We start from the raw sequence: 21,337 nt of genomic DNA, 5'->3' as shown, positions 1-21,337 counted from the left end.
GAAAGAAAAACACTTGTATTGGGCCATAGATATTATTAAACTATATCTATCTATCTATCTATCTATCTATCTATCTATCTATACATACATACATACATACATACATACATACATACATACATCTATATCTATCTATCTATCTATCTATCTATCTATCTATCTATCTATCTATCTATCTATCTATCTATATACAGGGTGGGGAAGCAAAATTTACAATGAACATTTAGTTGTTTTTTCTCAGCAGGCACTACGTCAATTGTTTTGAAACCAAACATATATTGATGTCATAATCATACCTAACACTATTATCCATACCTTTTCACAAACTTTTGCCCATATGAGTAATCAGGAAAGCAAACGTCAAAGAGTGTGTGATTTGCTGAATGCACTCGTCACACCAAAGGAGATTTCAGAAATAGTTGGAGTGTCCATAAAGACTGTTTATAATGGAAAGAAGAGAATGACTATGAGCAAAACTATTACGAGAAAGTCTGGAAGATACTATTAAAGAAGAATGGGAGAAGTTGTCACCCGAATATTTGAGGAACACTTGCGCAAGTTTCAGGAAGCGTGTGAAGGTTTATATTATATATATATATTTCATATATCATATAGGCTTCTAACTCTATTTCAGATATTTTCATGTCACTGTGTATAAAGCAGTTTTGACCTCTTTTGTGTTGTGTCCATGTGACAAACAGCCGTTTGTCACTTAAGTCCATCAACAAAAAGAGTCCTTGCAGGAACAACAGCCTTAAGAAGGTTCCGGCCTGGACCAAGGCAGGGAAATGTGTGGGGGAGCCAGGAGGTGTATTTTAGTGGTTTATGGGTTTAAATTTATCTTTGGTGTGTAGATTTGGAGTTTTTAGATATATAGCTTAGGTTTTAGATTGGTTATGGTTGTGGGTTTTAGTTATGGAGGTTTTAGATTAGTTTTAATAAGTTATGTAGATTTGTAACTCCCCTGTGGAGCTGTAGTGGTTTTATCCAGTTAGCAAAACAGTATAAAATGGTGCCCGTTGTCATCACTTGTGGTTCTGCTGCTGGAGAAGACACTGCTGCTCCAACCTCCATATGCACTTGCACACTATTATCCATACCTTTCCAGAAACTTTTGCCCATATGAGTAATCAGGAAAGCAAACGTCAAAGAGTGTGTGATTTGCTGAATGCACTCGTCACACCAAAGGAGATTTCAAAAATAGTTGGAGTGTCCATAAAAACTGTTTATAATGGAAAGCAGAGAATGACTATGAGCAAAACTATTACGAGAAAGTCTGGAAGATACTATTAAAGAAGAATGGGAGAAGTTGTCACCCGAATATTTGAGGAACACTTGTGCAAGTTTCAGGAAGCGTGTGAAGGCAGTTATTGAGAAAGAAGGAGGACACATAGAATAAAAACATTTTCTATTCTGTCAATTTTCTTGTGGCAAATAAATTCTCATGACTTTCAATAAACTAATTGGTCATACACTGTCTTTCAATCGCTGCCTCAAAATATTGTAAATTTTGCTTCCCCACCCTGTATATATATATATATATATATATATATATATATATATAAATATATATAGATAGATAGATAGATAGATAGATAGATAGATAGATAGATAGATAGATAGATAGATAGATAGATAGATAGATAGATAGATAGATAGATAGATAGATAATTGAAATTCAGCCACCAAATTGTGTATTGCACCTCTACTAATGATAAAGAACATGTGTCCAATTTGAAAAGAATGGAGTGAATAGGATCAGAGACATGGGATGGACAAAAATCTCAGACAGAAGGACAGACAGAATTCCTTGTATATCTGTACACCCCCACCTGCCCCAGAGATATAATAACAAATATGTGGACATACTGAGAAATTCTGATTTCAGACTTAATTCTTCTGTCTTTAGCAACATTAATGTTGACCAGTGAAACCAAATCTAACAGAAATACAAAATATTAAAGCTACTTCTTAGAGTCATTGTTTTGCTAAATGTGCCGAGACCATTTGATCCTGTTTGAGTGTGAATCTCTGTGTTTTGTTGTGTTTTCCGTCGTATGTTCGCTCTGTGATGGACTGACAGCATATCCAGGTGCTCTGTTCTTCTCAATCAATACATTCTGGGAAAAGCTCCAGGTCTCAGTTCCAGCCAAAGGTGCAGCTGCTACTGTTACTGCAGATCTTATTTCAGCACAACACACACTTTAGCATAAGAGAGCAGACAGTCAGTGATCTCACCATGTTCTCGTGTGGACGTGATAGCGGTACATGTGGTCCACCAGGCCGTACTTGTTGTTGCTGAGCGCCTTGTACCCCCCATGGACGAACACACAGCCGCTGGCCTTGTGGTAGACGCTGCTGTGGCCGTAACCCCCCTGGACCACGGCACCACCGGTGGACACGACCTGCCACGAGTTAGACCCTAACACACACACAAACACACACACACACAAACACAGATGATTTATGCAGCAGAGACATCAAACATGATCGCTTAAAAAGTTTCATACTTTGGCAGCTTCAGCTTTTCATTTTCGTGCCAAAAAAAAAAGCACTTTTAATTCCAAAAGGTGAGACAGAGCGAGAAGAGAAAAGAAGGAGGAGGGGAGAGTGAGCCAAACAGTGAGAGAGGCCAGAGGAAATTAGACTTTATTGAATTTAAAAGTACCCCTTTATTAGAGCAGTGCAGTGCATACAGATGAAATCAGGTGCAAAGAGAAATCGAGTGCGGATTACATCATCAGAACCCCCCCCACACACACACACACATACAATACAACAAACAAATCCTCCATAGAAGGAAGAGGAACTTCAAAAGCCTGAAAAATGTGCCGTCATCTGGAACAGTAAACCCCTGAGACCCCGCGTAGTACAGAGTAGAAAAAAAAAAACAACAAAAAGGAAAAGAAACTAAGACACAAAACGAACAAGGAAACGTTCAGAGACAGATTACTTCAACGTAAATCTCAAAATTAATGTCTCTACTACAGGAATATGTTTAATCTGTATCACGGCTTCATAACACATGCAGCTGGCTCACTTAAAAAAACAAAAAATATATGATTCTATGTATGATTAAAGTAAGTATTTGCTTTACCAATGTGAAGGAACAGTATAGATTAGTTTAGTTAGGTTAGGTTTAGTCTCATAAGAACAACAAGTAACAGTAATAATAATAAGAAGAAGAAGACTGAAATTACAAAACTCTAAAGCACTACGGTGCAAAATGAACATAGTAGAAACAAATACAAAAAAAATTACATTTTGCTTATTTTATTTATTTATTTTTAATTTAAAAAAAACAATAAAATATAACTAAAAATAGTAGTAGTAGTAATAATAATAATAATAATAATAATAATAATAATAATAATAATAATAATAATAATGTGCTGGTCAATTCTACTAAATGTATTAAAGGAGAACATATTCAGAGAGGTACAATACGGTTATAGAAATCCAGTGAAAGGGGGAAAAATGTAAGAAAGAACAAAGGAAATGGCTACAAAGCGAGGGACAGGTAAGAAGACATGACAGGAAAGTTTGCAGGTCAACCCTAGTTTCATTTCTTCCAGCTAATTGCTGTGAACCTGCTTCTCTGAGTGGCCATTAAATCCTTTTACCTCATATTTTACACTCCACTGGTACTCCCCTCTGTTCATCTCCAGGTTGCACTGACTCTTAGCCAGTCACTCTGAAGCCTAATGATGCTCAGCGCACACTCACACGGTGACAAAGTCAGAAAGAGAGGTGGTGGAGATGAAAGTGATAAACACAGGAGGGACGAGAAGGAAGGAAAGGTGAGGAAGAGAAAGAGGAGAAGAAGACGAAGGTGGCCGAGGAGGAGCGAGGACAGGGTGGGAGTGGGTGGGTAGGTAAGTGTGGGGGTCAGGGACGGAGGCCGGCACATGAAAAGAAAATGAAGGGACGCAGAGAAAGAAAGAAAGAAAGGGAAGAGACAGAAGGAGGGATGAAAAAGAGAGAGAAAAAGAAAATGAAAAGAAAAGGGATGACAGTGAGGGAATGCAGGGATTCATTAATCATTGTCTTCTCTCAGACACCCCAGCCTGGGTCCCACCTCTGCTTAATGACTGCTGTTAGTGTGTGTGTGTGTGTGTGTGTGTGTGTGTGTGTGTGTGTGTGTGTGTGTGTGTGTGTGTGTGTGTGTAACTGTGGTAAATGTGCTTATTATTTGTGAGTGTGTGTTATTTTTGTGTGTGGTTTTGGGGGTTTTTTGTCCTCTGATGTGTCAAAGGTGCAGCTTTAAGTTCAGTTCATCTTCAACGCTGGCCAACACCACCATCTAGTGGCTGCATGTTTAAGCTGCAACTTTAACCCTTTCATGCACAGTGGTCACTACAGCGGACAGTTCTTCTACAGCTGTTCTCGTATATATTCATGGATTTGGTTGGTTTAGTTCACAGGTGTCAAACATGCGGCCCGGGGGCCAAATCCGGCCCGCTAAAGGGTTCAGTCTGGCCCTTGGGATGAATTTGTGAAATGCAAAAATACACAAAAATATTAACAATCCCTTTAATTCAGGTTCCACATTCAGACCAATTCAATCTCAAGTGGGTCAGACCAGTAAAATACTATCATAATAACATATAAATAATGACAACTCCAAATGTTTCTCTTTGTAAATGTAAATATTTTCATGTATTTACACTAAAACACAGTATAATTTTGCAAAAAATGTAAATAACCTGAAATGTCTTAAGAGAAGTAAGTACAATTTTAACAATATTCTGCCTGTTACTTAATGTTTAGGGTGTATTTGTAGATCTACTGTGATCTGTAAGTTATAATGAACATGTGTAAATGATAAACTGAGGCAGAATATTGTTAAAATTATACTGTTTTTTCAGTTTGTTCATGTTATTCAGATCTTTTTAAAGGACAGTTTGTAGGTGTAAACCTTTCCGTAATGTAAATTAACTTTTTTTTTTGCTCTAAAACATAGAGAAAAGTTTGGAGTTGACATTATTTATATATTATTATGTTATTATTTTATGGTTCGGCCCACTTCAGATCAAATTTGGCTGAATCTGGCCCGTGAACTAAAATGAGTTTGACACCCCTGTTATAAACTAACCTACATCAGCAGCCTGTGTTGACAGCATCACAGCTTGATTTGCATTAGCGGTTAGCAATATCACAACATGAAAACAGACAAACAGAACCACCAGTGAAGCAGAAGTGACGTACTGCTGGTCTGAGGCCAGTAACGCCAAGAAGGATCGCATTTCTGCAGAGGGAGGAGGAGAATGTGCATAATACATGTTGTGTTTGTTTACTAGAAAAATAATGTGCTTTAGGGACAACAGGGAAGGACACCAGAGGGACTAAACTGCACAAATATACCAAAGCAGATGAAAGACTAGACAAAAACTATACCATGCAACATGTAAACACTTCAGGGAAAAAATAGTCTGGTAACACTTTATTTGAAAGTCTAGTTTATAATGCATTAAGCGCACATTCATAAGACATTATAATGCATTTATAATGCATTATAAAAGTCATTACGACAGTTTATGATCATGTACAACAATTTATACCAAGGTTAATAAAGTATTATAAGTGTAGGCATAATGTATTATAAATTCAGCTTTCATAATGTTTTATACATCCATACCAAAGCAGTGTGAAGGAATTTATTTTTTTAGGTGGAGAACTTTTGTTAGGTTTTGTCACTGGTCCCTATATCCATCTATTTTAGGGATTTCATATTTATTAAAAGAAAAAGTATGTGTTTGAAGTAACAAAGATTTAGAGCTGCCACATTAATTTTTATTTATGTACAAAGCAACGTGTAAGACTTCTATTTACTGTCTCTGTTCTTTTAATGTTTTGTTTTTGCAAAATAAAGAGTTATCAAGAAAACTTCGATGTATAATTTTTGACTTACACTTTACTTCGAGCCAGCAGATACTGCTCATACGTCATCATACTTGTGTTATATCATACAACTGATAATTTGTTATGTAACCCAGGACTTGAGATTCTTCCTACAAACACTTGTCACTTTGGTATGGATGTATAAAACATTATGAAAGCTGAATTTATAATACATTATGCCTACACTTATAATACTTTCTTAACCTTGGTATAAGTTGTTTTACATGATCATAAACTGTTGTATTGACTTTTATAATGCATTATAAATGCATTATAATGTCTTATGAATGTGCACTTAATGCATTATAAACTAGACCTTCAAGTAAAGTGTTGCCAAAAGGCTCAGCAAATATGATTATCTGATGGTTTAGTTAACATAACATGTTAACTAAACCCCCGTCTCAACATGCTAACGATGATCAGCCCTGCTTCCTTTTCTCACTATTAGTAGAATAGATTGAGTGAGAATTTGCAGGAATCGTTCCAAATGACAGGTTTGCAGTTTTAATGCTGTTGTTTATACTTACACTTGGATAATCCTGAAGCTTTGAAAGTTTCGGATAAAAAACGTATTATTTTACAAAGGCAGTAGGCTAATGCTAAAAAACTATTTTACATTCACATCAACTAAAAACTGTTCATATATTATTCCCGCTGTTTTTTTTTTGTTTTGTTTTTTTTATTCCTTGGGTTTGAAAACATTGGTTTAGGACAGGGGTGTCAAACTCATTTTAGTTCAGGGGCCATACTCAGCTAAATTTGATCTGAAGTGGGCCGAACCAGTAAAATAATAACATAATAATATATAAATAATGTCAACTCCAAGTTTTTCTCTATGTTTTAGAGCGAAAAAAGTAAATTTGCATTATGAAAAGGTTTACATTTACAAACTATCCTTTCAAAAGATGAGAATAACATGAACAAACTGAAAAAAATATGTGTAATTTTAACAATACAGGGTGGGGAAGCAAAATTTACAATGAACATTTAGTTGTTTTTTCTCAGCAGGCACTATGTCAATTGTTTTGAAACCAAACATATATTGATGTCATAATCATACCTAACACTATTATCCATACCTTTTCACAAACTTTTGCCCATATGAGTAATCAGGAAAGCAAACGTCAAAGAGTGTGTGATTTGCTGAATGCACTCGTCACACCAAAGGAGATTTCAAAAATAGTTGGAGTGTCCATAAAGACTGTTTATAATGGAAAGAAGAGAATGACTATGAGCAAAACTATTACGAGAAAGTCTGGAAGATACTATTAAAGGAGAATGGGAGAAGTTGTCACCTGAATATTTGAGGAACACTTGCACAAGTTTCAGGAAGCGTGTGAAGGCAGTTATTGAGAAAGAAGGAGGACACATAGAATAAAAACATTTTCTATTACGTAAGTTTTCTTGTGGCAAATAAATTCTCATGACTTTCAATAAACTAATTGGTCATACACTGTCTTTCAATCCCTGCCTCAAAACATTGTAAATTTTGCTTCCCCACCCTGTATTGTGCCTCAGTTTATCATTCACAGTGGATCTACAAATGCACAAAACATTTAGTTACAAGTAGAATCTTGTTAAAATTGTACTTATTTCTCTTAAGACATTTCAGGTTATTCATATTTGTTCAGGTAATTCACTTTTTTTTTTTTTTTTTTGTGCAAAATCTTGCTTTGTTTAAGTGTAATTACATGAAAATATTTACATTTACAAAGAGAAAAATTTGGGGCTGTCATTATTTATATGTTATTATGATAGTATTTTATTGAATCCTGCCCACTTGAGATTGAATTGGTCTGAATGTGGAACCTGAACTAAAAGGATTGTTAATATGTTAGTGTAATTTTTGCATTTCACAAATACATCCCAAGGGCCAAACTGGACCCTTTGGCGGGCCTGATTTGGCCCCTGGGCCGCATGTTTGACACTTGTGGTAACTTTTCACCATTTACTCTAATATTATCCTCTGTATTTTGTATTTTTATTTGTGTTATTTATTTGTATTATTAAAGCTCAGATTAAAGTTGAGGGTTATTACATCAAAAACAGACAAAACTGAAGAAAAAGTGGCTTTTTCAGCAAGTATGTCAATAATTGAACATAAAAACAAATGTCTCTAACTTAAGCTCCATGGGTTTTACTGATGAATCAATGTTGTAGAGGATGACGGTGTTTCCACGTTCACTACAGAGCCTCTGAACGTCCAAATGGGTCATATCTGATGACCATGAAAAGATGACAAACTGCATTTTACACCAATAATTTGCATGTATTGATAGAATTTGTAGATCAACAGTTATTAAATATTTTAAATCAGTAGATGGCTTTGGTCGACAGTGGATGTTTTGGGTCTTTATGGGTTAAAATGCAAAGACCTGTGAAGATTGAATACGCCCTGTGGAAAATGTCAACAATTTGAGGAGTCCTGTGTTTGACTTTCCATCAATAAAAAGCAATTAAACAATCCCCAAAGGAAAAAATCAATGACAGCAGAGTCAGCAGGTGCACTTACTGATGTTGTACTCCTGAACTTTGTTGATGTAGCTGTAGATTGGCGAGTAGCCGAAGAAGATCAACAACACCGGCTCGCCGTCCACCAGCTCCACCACATGGGCAGTGTGTCCCTCCAGGGCGTAAGGAGGAGGCGGGGCTGGTTTCTGCAATGACCAGGTACGTCTGGGGATGTTAAACACCCACAATTCATCTGTCACGTTGGCTGATCCAGTTTCCAGCTTCCCACCGAACATGTAGATTTCCTCCTACACGATGGAAAAGTCAGACAGACACGAGGGGGACATTTTTTAACGGATGCTTTCAGTGACATGATATAGTTGGAGTTGTTGTTTCTTTTTTTTTTTTTTTCGTATAAGCAAGAAAAAGTGAAATAGTACTCAAATTGAAGAGAGTGTTCTTGTATTTTCACAGCATCCAAGTAGAAGTGTTTAGAAACAGTGAAAACGAGACACAACCCTGTCTACACCTTAAACCACAGGTGTCAAACATGCGGCCCGGGGGCCAAATCTGGCCCGCCAAAGGTTCCATTTGGGCCCGCGGGATGAAAGTGAAAAAATTAACCTGGACAGTCAAGGTTGTCCAAATCATTTTGGTTCAGGCTCCACATACAGACTAATGTGATCTCAAGTAGAAATAACAACACAATAACCCATAAATAATGACGAGAAATTTTCTTTGTGAAAAATTATGTAGAAAAAATTTAAGTGAAAAAAATAACATTACACTGTGAAAATATTAACATTTACAAAACTATTCTTTCACAATAAAATGCAAATAAATACATAAATAAAAACAAAGATGAACAACCCGAAATGTGCAATTTTAACAATATTCTGCCTGTTACTAAATGTTTTGCGCATTTATGGATCCACTGTAATCTGTAGTTGTGTTAATAATAACAGACGTTATAATGTAGAAATTGTTCAAATTTTAGTTCCAAACTCTAAAATTTTAACAATATTCTGCCTGTTACCAAATGTTTATGTAACATTGCGTGTAAATGTACATGTATAAATAATAAATCGAGGCATATATTGTTAAAATTGCACTAATTTTTCAAATGAAATTCCTGTTTTTCCAGGTTATTCACATCTTTTTTGTAAAATGTAAATAGTTTCATAATTTAATTGTTTTTTGGGGGTTTTTTTGTACTAAAACAAAAAGAAAAAATTGGATTTGTCATTATTTAAAGGTTATTAAGTCATTATTTTACTGGTCTGGCCCGCTTGAGATCAAACTGGGCTAAATATGGCCCCTGAACCAAAATGAGTTTGACAGCCCTGCCTTAAACCATTTAATGCACCAGTGAAAGTGTGAGAGATCATTAATAATTTCAGAAACCACAGAATACTTCTACTGTTGCAGCATACACACAAAACCCTACTATTTGTTTTTGGTTCAAAATCACCTGATTATATCACATTTTCAAATATCACATTTTAACTAATTTTTAAATACAAATTTACACATTTTTCTTTTAATGTGCTGGAGCCTGAATGCGAGAAACAGATGTATAACAGTGTTTCCTCCAGGTTTATTGGTTTGGGGGGGACGAGCCCCTCATCATGTCGAGGTGTGATTGTGCAGACTGTCATGCATCCATGCTAAACTAACTGGACTCCAAATTCAGTCATACCAATGTAACTTGACCTTTAAGGGGGTGGAGGGCAACCCTGTATATATACAAACTACATGACATTGACCATACAAAACATGTGTCAGAGGTTTTTTTAAATCAGCATTTTCTGTAGTGTTCCAACAATTACATGGGGTTGTACAATATGAGCATTATTATTATGATGATATCAGAAACACAGTTTTGTCATGGAGTGAATATGTCTGCAGTACCGTACCTCCCAGGTTAACAAAGAGTCTCTTAAAATACCAGTGTGAAGTTTATAGGGTGAGAGGTGAAGAGTCAGTGTGTTGGGTCAGATATCTTTTTTACCCCCGTTAAAAATAAAACAAATCTGCTTTGTGTTCCACTCTAAGAGGCTTCCTGAAGGCGACAAAGCACAGCAACGAAATCCAGTTATTCCTTTCATCTGTCCTCAGCACGTATGAAGTTAAAAGTTGTGTGTATATTAACCCATAAAGACCCAGTGCTACTTTTGTGGCAGTTCCCAAATGAAATTTTCTCTATATTTCACCTTCTTAAGTGTTTTTTTTCACCCTTTATTATAATATTATCCTCTGTATTCTGCATTTTCAGTGTAAATCATATATTTTCCCCTATATTTACTTTGCTGATCATGTAGATCACAGGTGTCAAACATGCGGCCCGGGGGCCAAAACCGGCCCGCGGGATGAATTTGCAAATTGTAAGTTAGGGCATCAAACTCAAAAATAATATCATAACAACCTATAAATAATGACAACACCAATGTTTTCTCTTTGATTTAGTGCAAAAAACATTAAGTTATGAAAATGTTTACATTAACAAACTATCCTTTAACAATAAAATGTGAATAACCTGAACAAATATGAACAACCTGAAATGTCTAAAGAAAATTAAGTGCAATTTTAACAATATTCTGCCTGTTACTAAATGTTTTTTTGTATTTGTAGATCTGATGCATATGTATAAATGATAAGTAGAGGCATAATATTGGTAAAACTGTACTTAAATTTCTTTACAAGTTTCATGTTTTTCCGGTTACTCACATCCTTTTTGTTTGGATAGTTTGTAAACATAAATATTGGCAAAATTTAATGTAATTTTTTTCACTAAAACAATTAGGAGTTGTCATTATTTACTGGTTATCATGCTATTATTTGACTGGTCCGGCCCACTTCAGACTAAATTGGGCTGAATGTGGCCCCCGGAAGAAAATGAGTTTGACATCCCTGATGTAGACGTTCATTAAAGCTCAGAGAAAATCCAAAGGTTATTACATCACAACAGAGAAAAATGAAGAAAAAGTTACTTTTTTAACAAAATCCATATTATGAAAGCCAAGTGGCCTAGTGTGTGCATATGTGTGTGTGTCTCAGGATTCACACAAAATATAGAAAAAGCTGACTGCTGCAGTTTGGCATACTTATGTATTTTTGGTCAAGGAACAGACTAGTGGAAATGGTAAGTTGATAGGACTGATATTTTAGGAAATATTAGTAATTTTGGAATACAATAGCCTTACAATCATGTTGCTATACCCAGAATGGTTTGGCGGTGACTGTTGGACAAATGCGGTACAGCATGCATGAATACACAACAGCATAAACACTACCACATCTAGAATCTGTGGATCTCCACGGGTCAAGACGCTAGTGTATTATTAACTAATTAACATGAACCAAGCGTCTACTTCCACTGTCATTTATTTTTTTTTAAAAAGTGACTTTTCAGCAAATATATCATTAACTGAACATAAAACAAGTCACTATAACTGCTCTTGTTTATCAAACTCCATGGGTTTTACTGGTGAATTAATGTTGTAGAAGATGACGGTGTTTCCACGGTAACTACGGAGCCTCTGAATGTCCAAATAGGTCATATCTGATGACCATGAAAAGATGACAAATTGCATTTTATACCAATAATTTACATGTATTGATAGGACTAGAGGCTCAACAGGTGTTAAACATTTTAGATCAGTGATGGATTTAGGTCAATGGTGGATGTTTGGGTCTTTATGGTTTAATAAGTAGACAAATGTTATATCGATTTTTTTTAGGTTGAATTTTTTCAGATTGAATTTGAAACACATTGTATTTGAGAATATTGAATAAAAAAAACTTTTTTTTTTTAATAATTGAATTCAGAATATGAAACTCTATGCGTAAAAATTCAACCATTCAAAAAAAATTCAACTATAAAAAAAAAAATTCAAATTATGAAATATAACCATTCAAAAAAAAATTCAACTATAAAAACAATCAAATTATGAAATACAACTATTCAAAAAAAAAAAAAAAATCAACTATAAAAAAAATTCAAATTATGAAAAATCAACCATTCAAAAAAAAAAAAATCAACTACAAAAAATTCAAGTTATGAAATACAACCATTAAAAAAAATTCAACTATAAAAAAAATTGAATTATTAAATACAACCATTCAAAAAAAAATTCAACTATAAAAAAATTCAAATTATGAAATACAACCATTCAAAAAAAATTCAACTATAAAAAATTCAAATTATGAAATACAACCATTAAAAAAAATTCAACTATAAAAAATTCAAATTATGAAATACAACCATTATTTAAAAATCAACTATAAAAAATTCAAATTATGAAATACAACCACTCAAAAAAAAATTCAACTATAAAAAAATTCAAATTAAGAAATACAACCATTAAAAAAAAATTCAACTATAAAAAATTCAAATTATGAAATACAACCACTCAAAAAAAATTCAACTATAAAAAATTCAAATTATGAAATACAACCATTCAAAAAAAATTCAACTATAAAAAATTCAAATTATGAAATACAACCATTAAAAAAAATTCAACTATAAAAAATTCAAATTATGAAATACAACCATTAAAAAAAATCAACTATAAAAAATTCAAATTATGAAATACAATCATTCCCAAAAAAAATTCAACTATAAAAAATTCAAATTGTGAAATACAACCATTCAAAAAAAATTCAACTATAAAAAATTCAAATTATGAAATACAACCATTCAAAAAAAATTCAACTATAAAAAATTCAAATTATGAAATACAACCATTAAAAAAATTCAACTATAAAAAATTTCAAATTATGAAATACAATCATTCCCAAAAAAAATTCAACTTCAAAAAATTTCAAATTATGAATGAAATACAACCATTCAAAAAAAATTATTGCAAAATACAACCTTTCAATCTCTGATGGCACACATTTGCTTCGATAGCCAAATTTCACTGAATATTCCCTTCTTCGTATCAATCAGTCAATCCAATTGTATGCATATAGCGGCAAGCCATAACAGAAGTTATCTTATGACACTTTATATATAGAACCAGTTGAAACCAGACTCTCAAGGCAATTTACCGAAAGCCAACAGAATCCCCCAGGAGCAAACGCTTGTGACTGGTGACAGTGGCGAGGAAAAACTACCTTTTTTCATATCATTACTAGAAGACAGTGCATCTGTTGAGGACCCCACAGTTCCTGATCTGCCTCAGATTAATGCAAAAGCCGTTTATTGTTTAACAAAAACATATGCTATGTTTATTTTGTGGCGGTTTTGGTCGACGGCGGTTGTTTGGGTCTTTATGGGTTAAACTAAAATTACACAATGACCTCCTGTGGATCAAATCGAACCTTTATCACTGCAGAACAGAAACATTTATCTTCATCCAACCGTCCATCCTTCACTATTAAATGATGTCTTCTGCACAGAATAAGCATGTGTCCCAGTATTTGGACAGTGACACATCATTTGATGCCGCGGCTGTGAAGTGAGTGATCTGTACGGGACACTCGACTGATTCTGATGTTCTCATTTCTTCACAGAGGTGTCATGAATAATGGTCAAGTCTCGCAGAAAATGTTTTCAGTCTGGTGAAATGACCCTCACATCACTGCTTTCACCCTCCAAGAGCAGGAGCAGTTTCCAGATAATGTTAGAGCTTTACATTAACATTTACTGTCGCTATTGATTTCTCAAAGAGTCATTTTTCACATTAATTGGTGAATCCGTCTTTAAAATGTCTAAAATAATGTCAAGGCCTATCACAAGCAACCAGACTTCCTTCAATTTGTTTTTGTTTGGCCAACAACCATAAAGGTAGACAAATCCAATTATTCATTTGAGTTAAAATGAGGCAAATGTACTTTTACAGCATCTTATTCGTGATATTTTCAGTAATAAATGACTTAGGAACTTATGCAAGCATCTGCACTTCTGTTGACCTAACCAACTAGTTAAACTTCACTTTTCAAGACAATAAAACCTCTGTTGTGCTTTTTCTGACTCTGCATACGTAAATGAAATAATAAAAAGCAGCTGCTAAACAATGAAGCCTGGACACAAACAGAAATTACAGACAAAACTCTTAGTATCTTCAGTCCAGTCACACTCTGACATTACTTTAAAGATGGCATCATCTTCCTCGTCCCTACACATTAGTAACAACATCCTTTTTTATGTTTAGTAAAAGGGAGTTCAAGTCTATCCTGATGCATCATTTACATTAGGATACAAACATATTTCTATCTATCTATCGATCTATCGATCTATCTATCTATCTATCTATCTATCTAGCCATCCATCCATCCATCCATCCATCCATCCATCCATCCATGACAGTGTTTTTCAACCTTGGGGTCAGGACCCCATGTGGGGTCGCCTGGAATTCAAATGGGGTCGCTTGAAATTTCTAGTAATTGATAAAAAATTTATAAAAACTTACTAATAAAAAATATAAGGTGAGTTGAAAGAGACAATCCATAAAAGACATGACAAACTGTAGCTGAAACTGAAACACTGTGGTACTGTTTATCTTTCAAATGTTCATTGTGGTCAGTTTCAGATGCTGCAGCTCTTTCATAATTCATAGTTTGAGTTCTTTTTTGTTCAGTATTAATTGTCAACCTTGTAAATCCAAGCTGGACTGACTGTACATATCCTGACCAAGGAAAATAAAATTCTCACTTTGTGCAGTAATCTACACCTGGCTTTTCTGCCTCCGTCCATAATAATATACATTATATAGACTAAATGTCGTCTAAAATTAACATTTATTTGCAACATAGTATAGCAAATTATGACATGAGCAAAAACTAATACATTTTAGCAAAAATTTTGTCTCTGGTTTGAATGTCTGGGGTCGCCAGAAATTTGTGATGTTAGAATGGGTTAGCCAAAAAAGGTTGGGAACAACTGAACTATAAGAATCATTATTAGAACAGTCCTAACATCTTTTAAGTCAAAAATACTCTCTCAGAAAGTCCATACTAAACATGGAGAAGCCACACTTTGTTTTTATGATCACATCTCTGGAACAATTCAAAGCTAACTTCCTTACAGCTGTGGAGCTACTCCTTGTTTTTTTTTTTCTTACTGTAACTCATTTCTTGCCTTAATGACTTTTTATGTCTTGCATCAACCCCCTTCAATAACAGATGTATTAACGTGAGTCGTACAAAAGTAAACTGTTGTGCCGTGCTTGTCACGTTTGTGTTTCTGGTTTTTAGTCGTATGGGTCAAATATAAAAGTGTAACTACCTGGTGCAGAGCCAGTGAGTGTCCATATCTGTACAGAGGCCCGTTGGTGACAGGAACCACATCCCACGTACTGGTCTCCAGGTTGTAGCTAGACAAAGAAGACAAAAACGTGAAAACAAAGGGATCGTGCACTTTACAGGAAAGGACAGAGCAGGATGTTCTTCCTGAGGAGACTGAGGTCATTTGGTGTCTGCTGTGGACTCTTCCACACACCTTCTACCAGTCCAGGGGAGCCAGTAGGGCTGTGTATTGGAAAGAATCTGGCGATACGATACAAATCACAATACTAGGATCACGATACGATATATTACAATATATCATGATACTGTTTAAAAGGCAAATTTTTTTGTTTATGTTTGTCTCTTTTTTTTTTTTTATGATTATTTCCTTGAAGAATTAAATTACACCAGAAATCTGCACAAATACTAAACACATTTTTATTTGATCAGAACAGGATCTAATGCTATATCACAAAATGTTCCTGTGATAAAACTTAAATTATGTTTTACATGTTGTCATGTATGTTTTAAGATCCTGTTCAAATGTTCATATTCTATTAGTTCAGAACTAACATCTGAACATTATTTTTGTGCAATCCCAACAAAGGAACTAACATTATTTAATAAAAGAGTGTTAAAGAATAATAAATAAAATACAAGCAAAACAAAAAAAAAAAAAAAGAACCTAAACAATATCTGCATTTGAATAAATACCTAAAAATATCGATACAGTACTTTTTTTTTAATTTTTTTTATTTTTTTTTTTTATTGGTGATAGTTAACAAGACAATGTGGACAGAAAAACAACAACACATAAACAAAAGGAAACTCAAACAAATAAACAAACAAAAAACAACAACAATGACAGAGTATTGACAAACAACGTCATATTACAATGAAAAAGATCAGAAATGTAAATAGCAATATGATAATAATAATGTTAACATGATGATAATGATAACAATAAAAATATTACTTTCTAATCCAAAAAAAAGGAAAAAGGCAAGGGGGGGTGGGGCTTGGTTGAAGAGAGAAAGAGGGGAGGGGAGAGAAAGGGGGAGAAAGAAGAGTAGGTGGGAATGAAGGGGAACAGGGATCCTGGTTTGTCTGTATATGGAGGTAGAGAGAGAGAATGAAGTTAATGTGGATGATGTCAATTAAAAAATGTTTGTTATGGGTTGGATGTGGTCTGATATGTGGTCCTGTACATGGCTGTGGTTTTGGTTACTGCTTTGGTACGAGTTCTGGGTGGACTTTAGATAATTCGTGAAGGGGTTCCATGTTTCCTCAAAGGCTGATATACTGTTTGTTTTGTAGGCTGTTATTTTTTCTATTGATATGTGTTCTGAGAGTAAATTTGTCCAGTGGGTGATATGGCAGGAGTGTTTTGATTTCCAGTTTTGAAAAATGATTTTCTTGGCGATGGTCAGAGAAATTAGTAATGGGTTATTGTGTTTAGTTGGAATTGTAATGTGTGTCAAGTCCCCCAGCAAACAGAGCGTTGGGGATGCTGGGATTCTGCAGCCCAAGATACACGATACAGTACTTTTTAATATTGATACAGTATCGTGAAATGAAATATCGCGATATATTGGAGAACTGATATTTTCTTACACCCCTAGTAGCCAGTGCACTATTCTCTGCTGTAGTGTGCTGGTGGGGTGGTGTTACGACTGGTGAGGGCAATAGGTTCAACAAACTAGTGATGGGACTGGAGACTGTGGCTGAGAGGAGGGTGAAGGACAAAATCTGCAAAATCCTGGTCAGTCCTTCTCCCCCTCTGCATGATGAGCTGTGGCTGATGGGCAGCTCATTCAGCCAGAGGATTATCCCACCCAGGTGAAGGACTGAACATTTCAGACATTCCTTTAATTCCAAACACCATCAGACTGTACAGCAGCAGCTTGGCCTAAAATGCATCCTGCTCTGAACAGAATTTTGCATCTGTCAGTATCACCGACTGCACACTTGTTACATTGCTTATTGTAGCGAGCCACACTGATTGGTTTGTGTAAGTCATGTGACTCATGTGGTTTGCAGTGTTTCTGTATCATGTGATGGTGTGCTACGTTGCATGTTGAAAATATGTGTGAAGGCAATGTTTTAGTTTGACACCATGACTGAAAGTTCCGGACTGTGGCAATAGAGTATGTGCTGTATTACACATGTGTTGTTGTTGTTGTTGTTAATGAAAGTCAATAAAACTGCCTTCTTGTAGTCGTGTGGTGTATTGGGGTCTGAGAAGTGCAATCCAAGCTCCCTCTCCTGTGACTTAATCCTGCTGAAACGTCGCATTATTATTATAATTACCCCACCCAACGAAGAGGAGGCAAGGGGTATTGTTTTTGGTTTGGTTTGTTTGTTTGTTTGTTAGCACGCTACCAGCAAACTTATTGTTTCAATTCATACCAAACTGGGTCCATAGATTTCCAGTGACCCAGAATAGATGTGATTAAATTTGGGGAAAAGCAGGTCATGGTTCAAATTTCTTATGAATTTTTAAAATCTTTTTTCTTCTCCCATTTACTTATAATGGGCGAAATCTCTAATGTCTATAAAAAACATCAATTTTGTTTTAATTTACTTTAAACTTGGCAAATACAGGGTGGGGAAGCAAAATTTACAATATTTTGAGGCAGGGATTGAAAGACAGTGTATGACCAATTAGTTTATTGAAAGTCATGAGAATTTATTTGCCACAAGAAAATTGACATAATAGAAAATGTTTTTATTCTATGTGTCCTCCTTCTTTCTCAATAACTGCCTTCACACGCTTCCTGAAACTTGTGCAAGTGTTCCTCAAATATTCGGGTGACAACTTCTCCCATTCTTCTTTAATAGTATCTTCCAGACATTCTCGTAATAGTTTTGCTCATAGTTATTCTCTTCTTTCCATTATAAACAGTCTTTATGGACACTCCAACTATTTTTGAAATCTCCTTTGGTGTGACGACTGCATTCAGCAAATCACACACTCTTTGACGTTTGCTTTCCTGATTACTCATATGGGCAAAAGTTTCTAAAAAGGTATGGATAATAGTGTTAGGTATGATTATGACATCAATATATGTTTGGTTTCAAAACAATTGACGTAGTGCCTGCTGAGAAAAAACAACTAAATGTTCATTGTAAATTTTGCTTCCCCACCCTGTATAGCAAACTATTACATGATCAAAAACAGATTAATTTTAGCAAAAAAAAAGAAAAAAAAAAGTCTCTGTTTAGAATATCCGGGGTCGCCAGAAATTTGTGATGTTAAAATGGGGTCAAGAGCCAAAAACCACTGGTTTAATTAGTCTTATTTGTTTGGATTGTGAAAGACTTAAACAGTTATGGCATATTGAAGACATCATGTTCAGTCAATATGCATTTTAAGCAAGCAGGAGAGTTTTTAATCCTATTTGAGAACAATAATGGGGTCAACCATTACTTTCTCTAGCACTGAAACTGAACCAAAACCAAGAGTGGAGATAGTTCTGGTGACTTTGCCTTCGGAACAAAGAAATTTTTATATACCTCTTTTCCATCAATATAGCACATAATTTTAAAGCACCGTCAACATTTCAACCAAAGCAGTGCTGAAGACTCGCCCTTTCTGGTGTGGTCCCCAGAAACTTTTGCCCATACGAGTAATATGGGCAAAAGTTTCTGAAAAGGTATGGATAATAGTGTTAGGTATGATTATGACATCAATATATGTTTGGTTTCAAAACAATTGACGTAGTGCCTGCTGAGAAAAAACAACTAAATGTTCATTGTAAATTTTGCTTCCCCACCCTGTATATAGATGCAATTGATATGCTGACATCAGCACACGCATTGACATGATGACATCAGCTGGATCCAGGCAAAAATAAGGTGCAACAAGAGCGAGGGGCGGGGTTTGCTGTACCTGGTACCACTTGTTACTATTTACAGGGGTTGGACAAAATAATGGAAACACCTTAAAAAATCAACAAAATATAATTTAATATGGTGTAGGTCCGCCTTTTGCAGCAATTACAGTCTCAATTCTCCGAGGTATTGATTCATACAACTTGTGAATTGTTTCCAAAGGAATTTTAAGCCATTCTTCAGTTAGAATACCCTCCAACTCTTTTAGAGACGATGGCGGTGGAAATCGACGTCTTACTTGAATCTCTAAAACTGACCATAAATGCTCAATAATGTTGAGGTCTGGGGACTGTGCCGGCCATACGAGATGCTCAACTTCATTAGAATGTTCCTCATGCCATTCTTTAACAATTCTAGCTGTACGGATTGGGGCATTATCATCTTCAGGTGAAGGTGTTTCCATTATTTTGTCCAACCCCTGTATATCACTCAGTCATTTTAACACATTTGTTTTATTTTTTTTAATCTTATTTTTCTATTATATTTGATGTTTATTTGTCTTGTACATTTGTTGTACATCTATACATTTCCTCCTTGGGGGATCAATAAAGTATGTCTTATCTTATTAAAAATGTGCTGTCCTTGACAAATAAAAGTCTATGAATAGAACAATGTACAGTGTAAAAGTGTAGAAATGAAAAGACTTCCTTCTTTGTCTCCATAGTTTAATATCTGTCTAGGATTTTTTTGTCCTTGTGTAAAATGTTTTCTAGTACGAAGATCTTTCCCCTTAACAGGAGTCTCACTTTCTGCTGAGAGTGTGTGTTGCTTACTTGAGGACCATGTGGTAGTTGGAGTAGTTAAAGGAGTAACCTCCCACCACCCACATCAGCCCAGAGTGCACCAGGGCCTGATGGGACGCCCGACCCAGGGACTGAGCTGAAGGCTTGATACTGGGCAGCATCCAGAAGGCCTCGGTGGAGGGAACAGACAGAGAGCAGTCTGGACCTGCGATGAGAGAAGAGGGAAATGTGTGACAATGGTGCCCCCTAGTGGTGATTTCACAGAAGATCAGGTAAAGAGGACACAGCAGAAGTGAAAATACTATGCATTTGAACACATTCTTATCATTGACTTTTCTTGTTTCAACATTTTTAGGTACAACTGATAGAGTAATTTCACCTATTTATTTTTTTTATACTTTATTTTTTAACAGATTTTACATTTTTTGACAAACAGACTGTAAAACAAAAAAGTAAAGACATACGAAACGAGACGTCAACAAGCACAGACAGGGCAGTATCAAAAATTAAAGTACAACGATAAATATGTTGGTCAATGAGTCACAGTTTTATCCCATCATAATAAGAGGGATGAGTTAGTTTGATTATTGTCCTGTTTCAGTCCATGTCAGATGATTCAGATATATTCTCATATTGCATCAGATCATGTCCCATAAACCTGCTGACGTAATTACATCCATCATTTTCCTGGAATGCATATTTACACATGTTGATAGTAAAACACAGATGTTGACATATATGTGTATTTCTCATGAGAAAAACAAGGTGTTGTCCAATTAGGGCGTCACATCTTCTGGGATAGATGTCCATTTAAGCCAATAATTAGTAAATTTGTCCAAATTATGGTTCAATGAGAAAGTTAGTTTTTCCATATTGTATATTTCTTTAATAATTCCGATCCATTCCATCTTTGTTGGGGGTTCTTCGCTCAGCCATTTTCTTATTATGGCTTTTTTACTGGCTGCCATCATTATATTAATCAGGTATTTATCTCTAGAGTTGACTGTGGGTGGTAGATTTCCAAGATAAACTGTGCAGAAATCATGTTTAATCTCAAACCCCATTATTGTGTTAATCATTTTCATCATTTTAATCCAGTAAGGCCTAATTTTTGAACA

General features: G+C 35.1%; 1 protein-coding gene across 1 annotated transcript in view; it reads right to left on the bottom strand.

The window, feature by feature from the left end:
- The window catches only part of LOC115434149 (attractin-like protein 1), a 765,420-nt gene that overhangs the window by 601,865 nt on the left and 142,218 nt on the right, over positions 1-21,337 (bottom strand). Inside the window, exons 6-9 of the mRNA XM_030155899.1 lie at positions 20,250-20,424; positions 15,584-15,671; positions 8,414-8,660; positions 2,239-2,422 (exon numbers count right to left, since the gene is read on the bottom strand). Of these exons, the coding sequence (XP_030011759.1) occupies positions 2,239-2,422; positions 8,414-8,660; positions 15,584-15,671; positions 20,250-20,424 (694 nt within the window). The remainder of the gene's footprint in view (positions 1-2,238; positions 2,423-8,413; positions 8,661-15,583; positions 15,672-20,249; positions 20,425-21,337) is intronic.

This window comes from Sphaeramia orbicularis, chromosome 15 (assembly GCF_902148855.1).
Source record: "Sphaeramia orbicularis chromosome 15, fSphaOr1.1, whole genome shotgun sequence".
Taxonomy (NCBI): domain Eukaryota; kingdom Metazoa; phylum Chordata; class Actinopteri; order Kurtiformes; family Apogonidae; genus Sphaeramia; species Sphaeramia orbicularis.
Note: the sequence above shows the minus strand (reverse complement) of the source record. Positions and strands in the feature narration are given on the sequence as shown.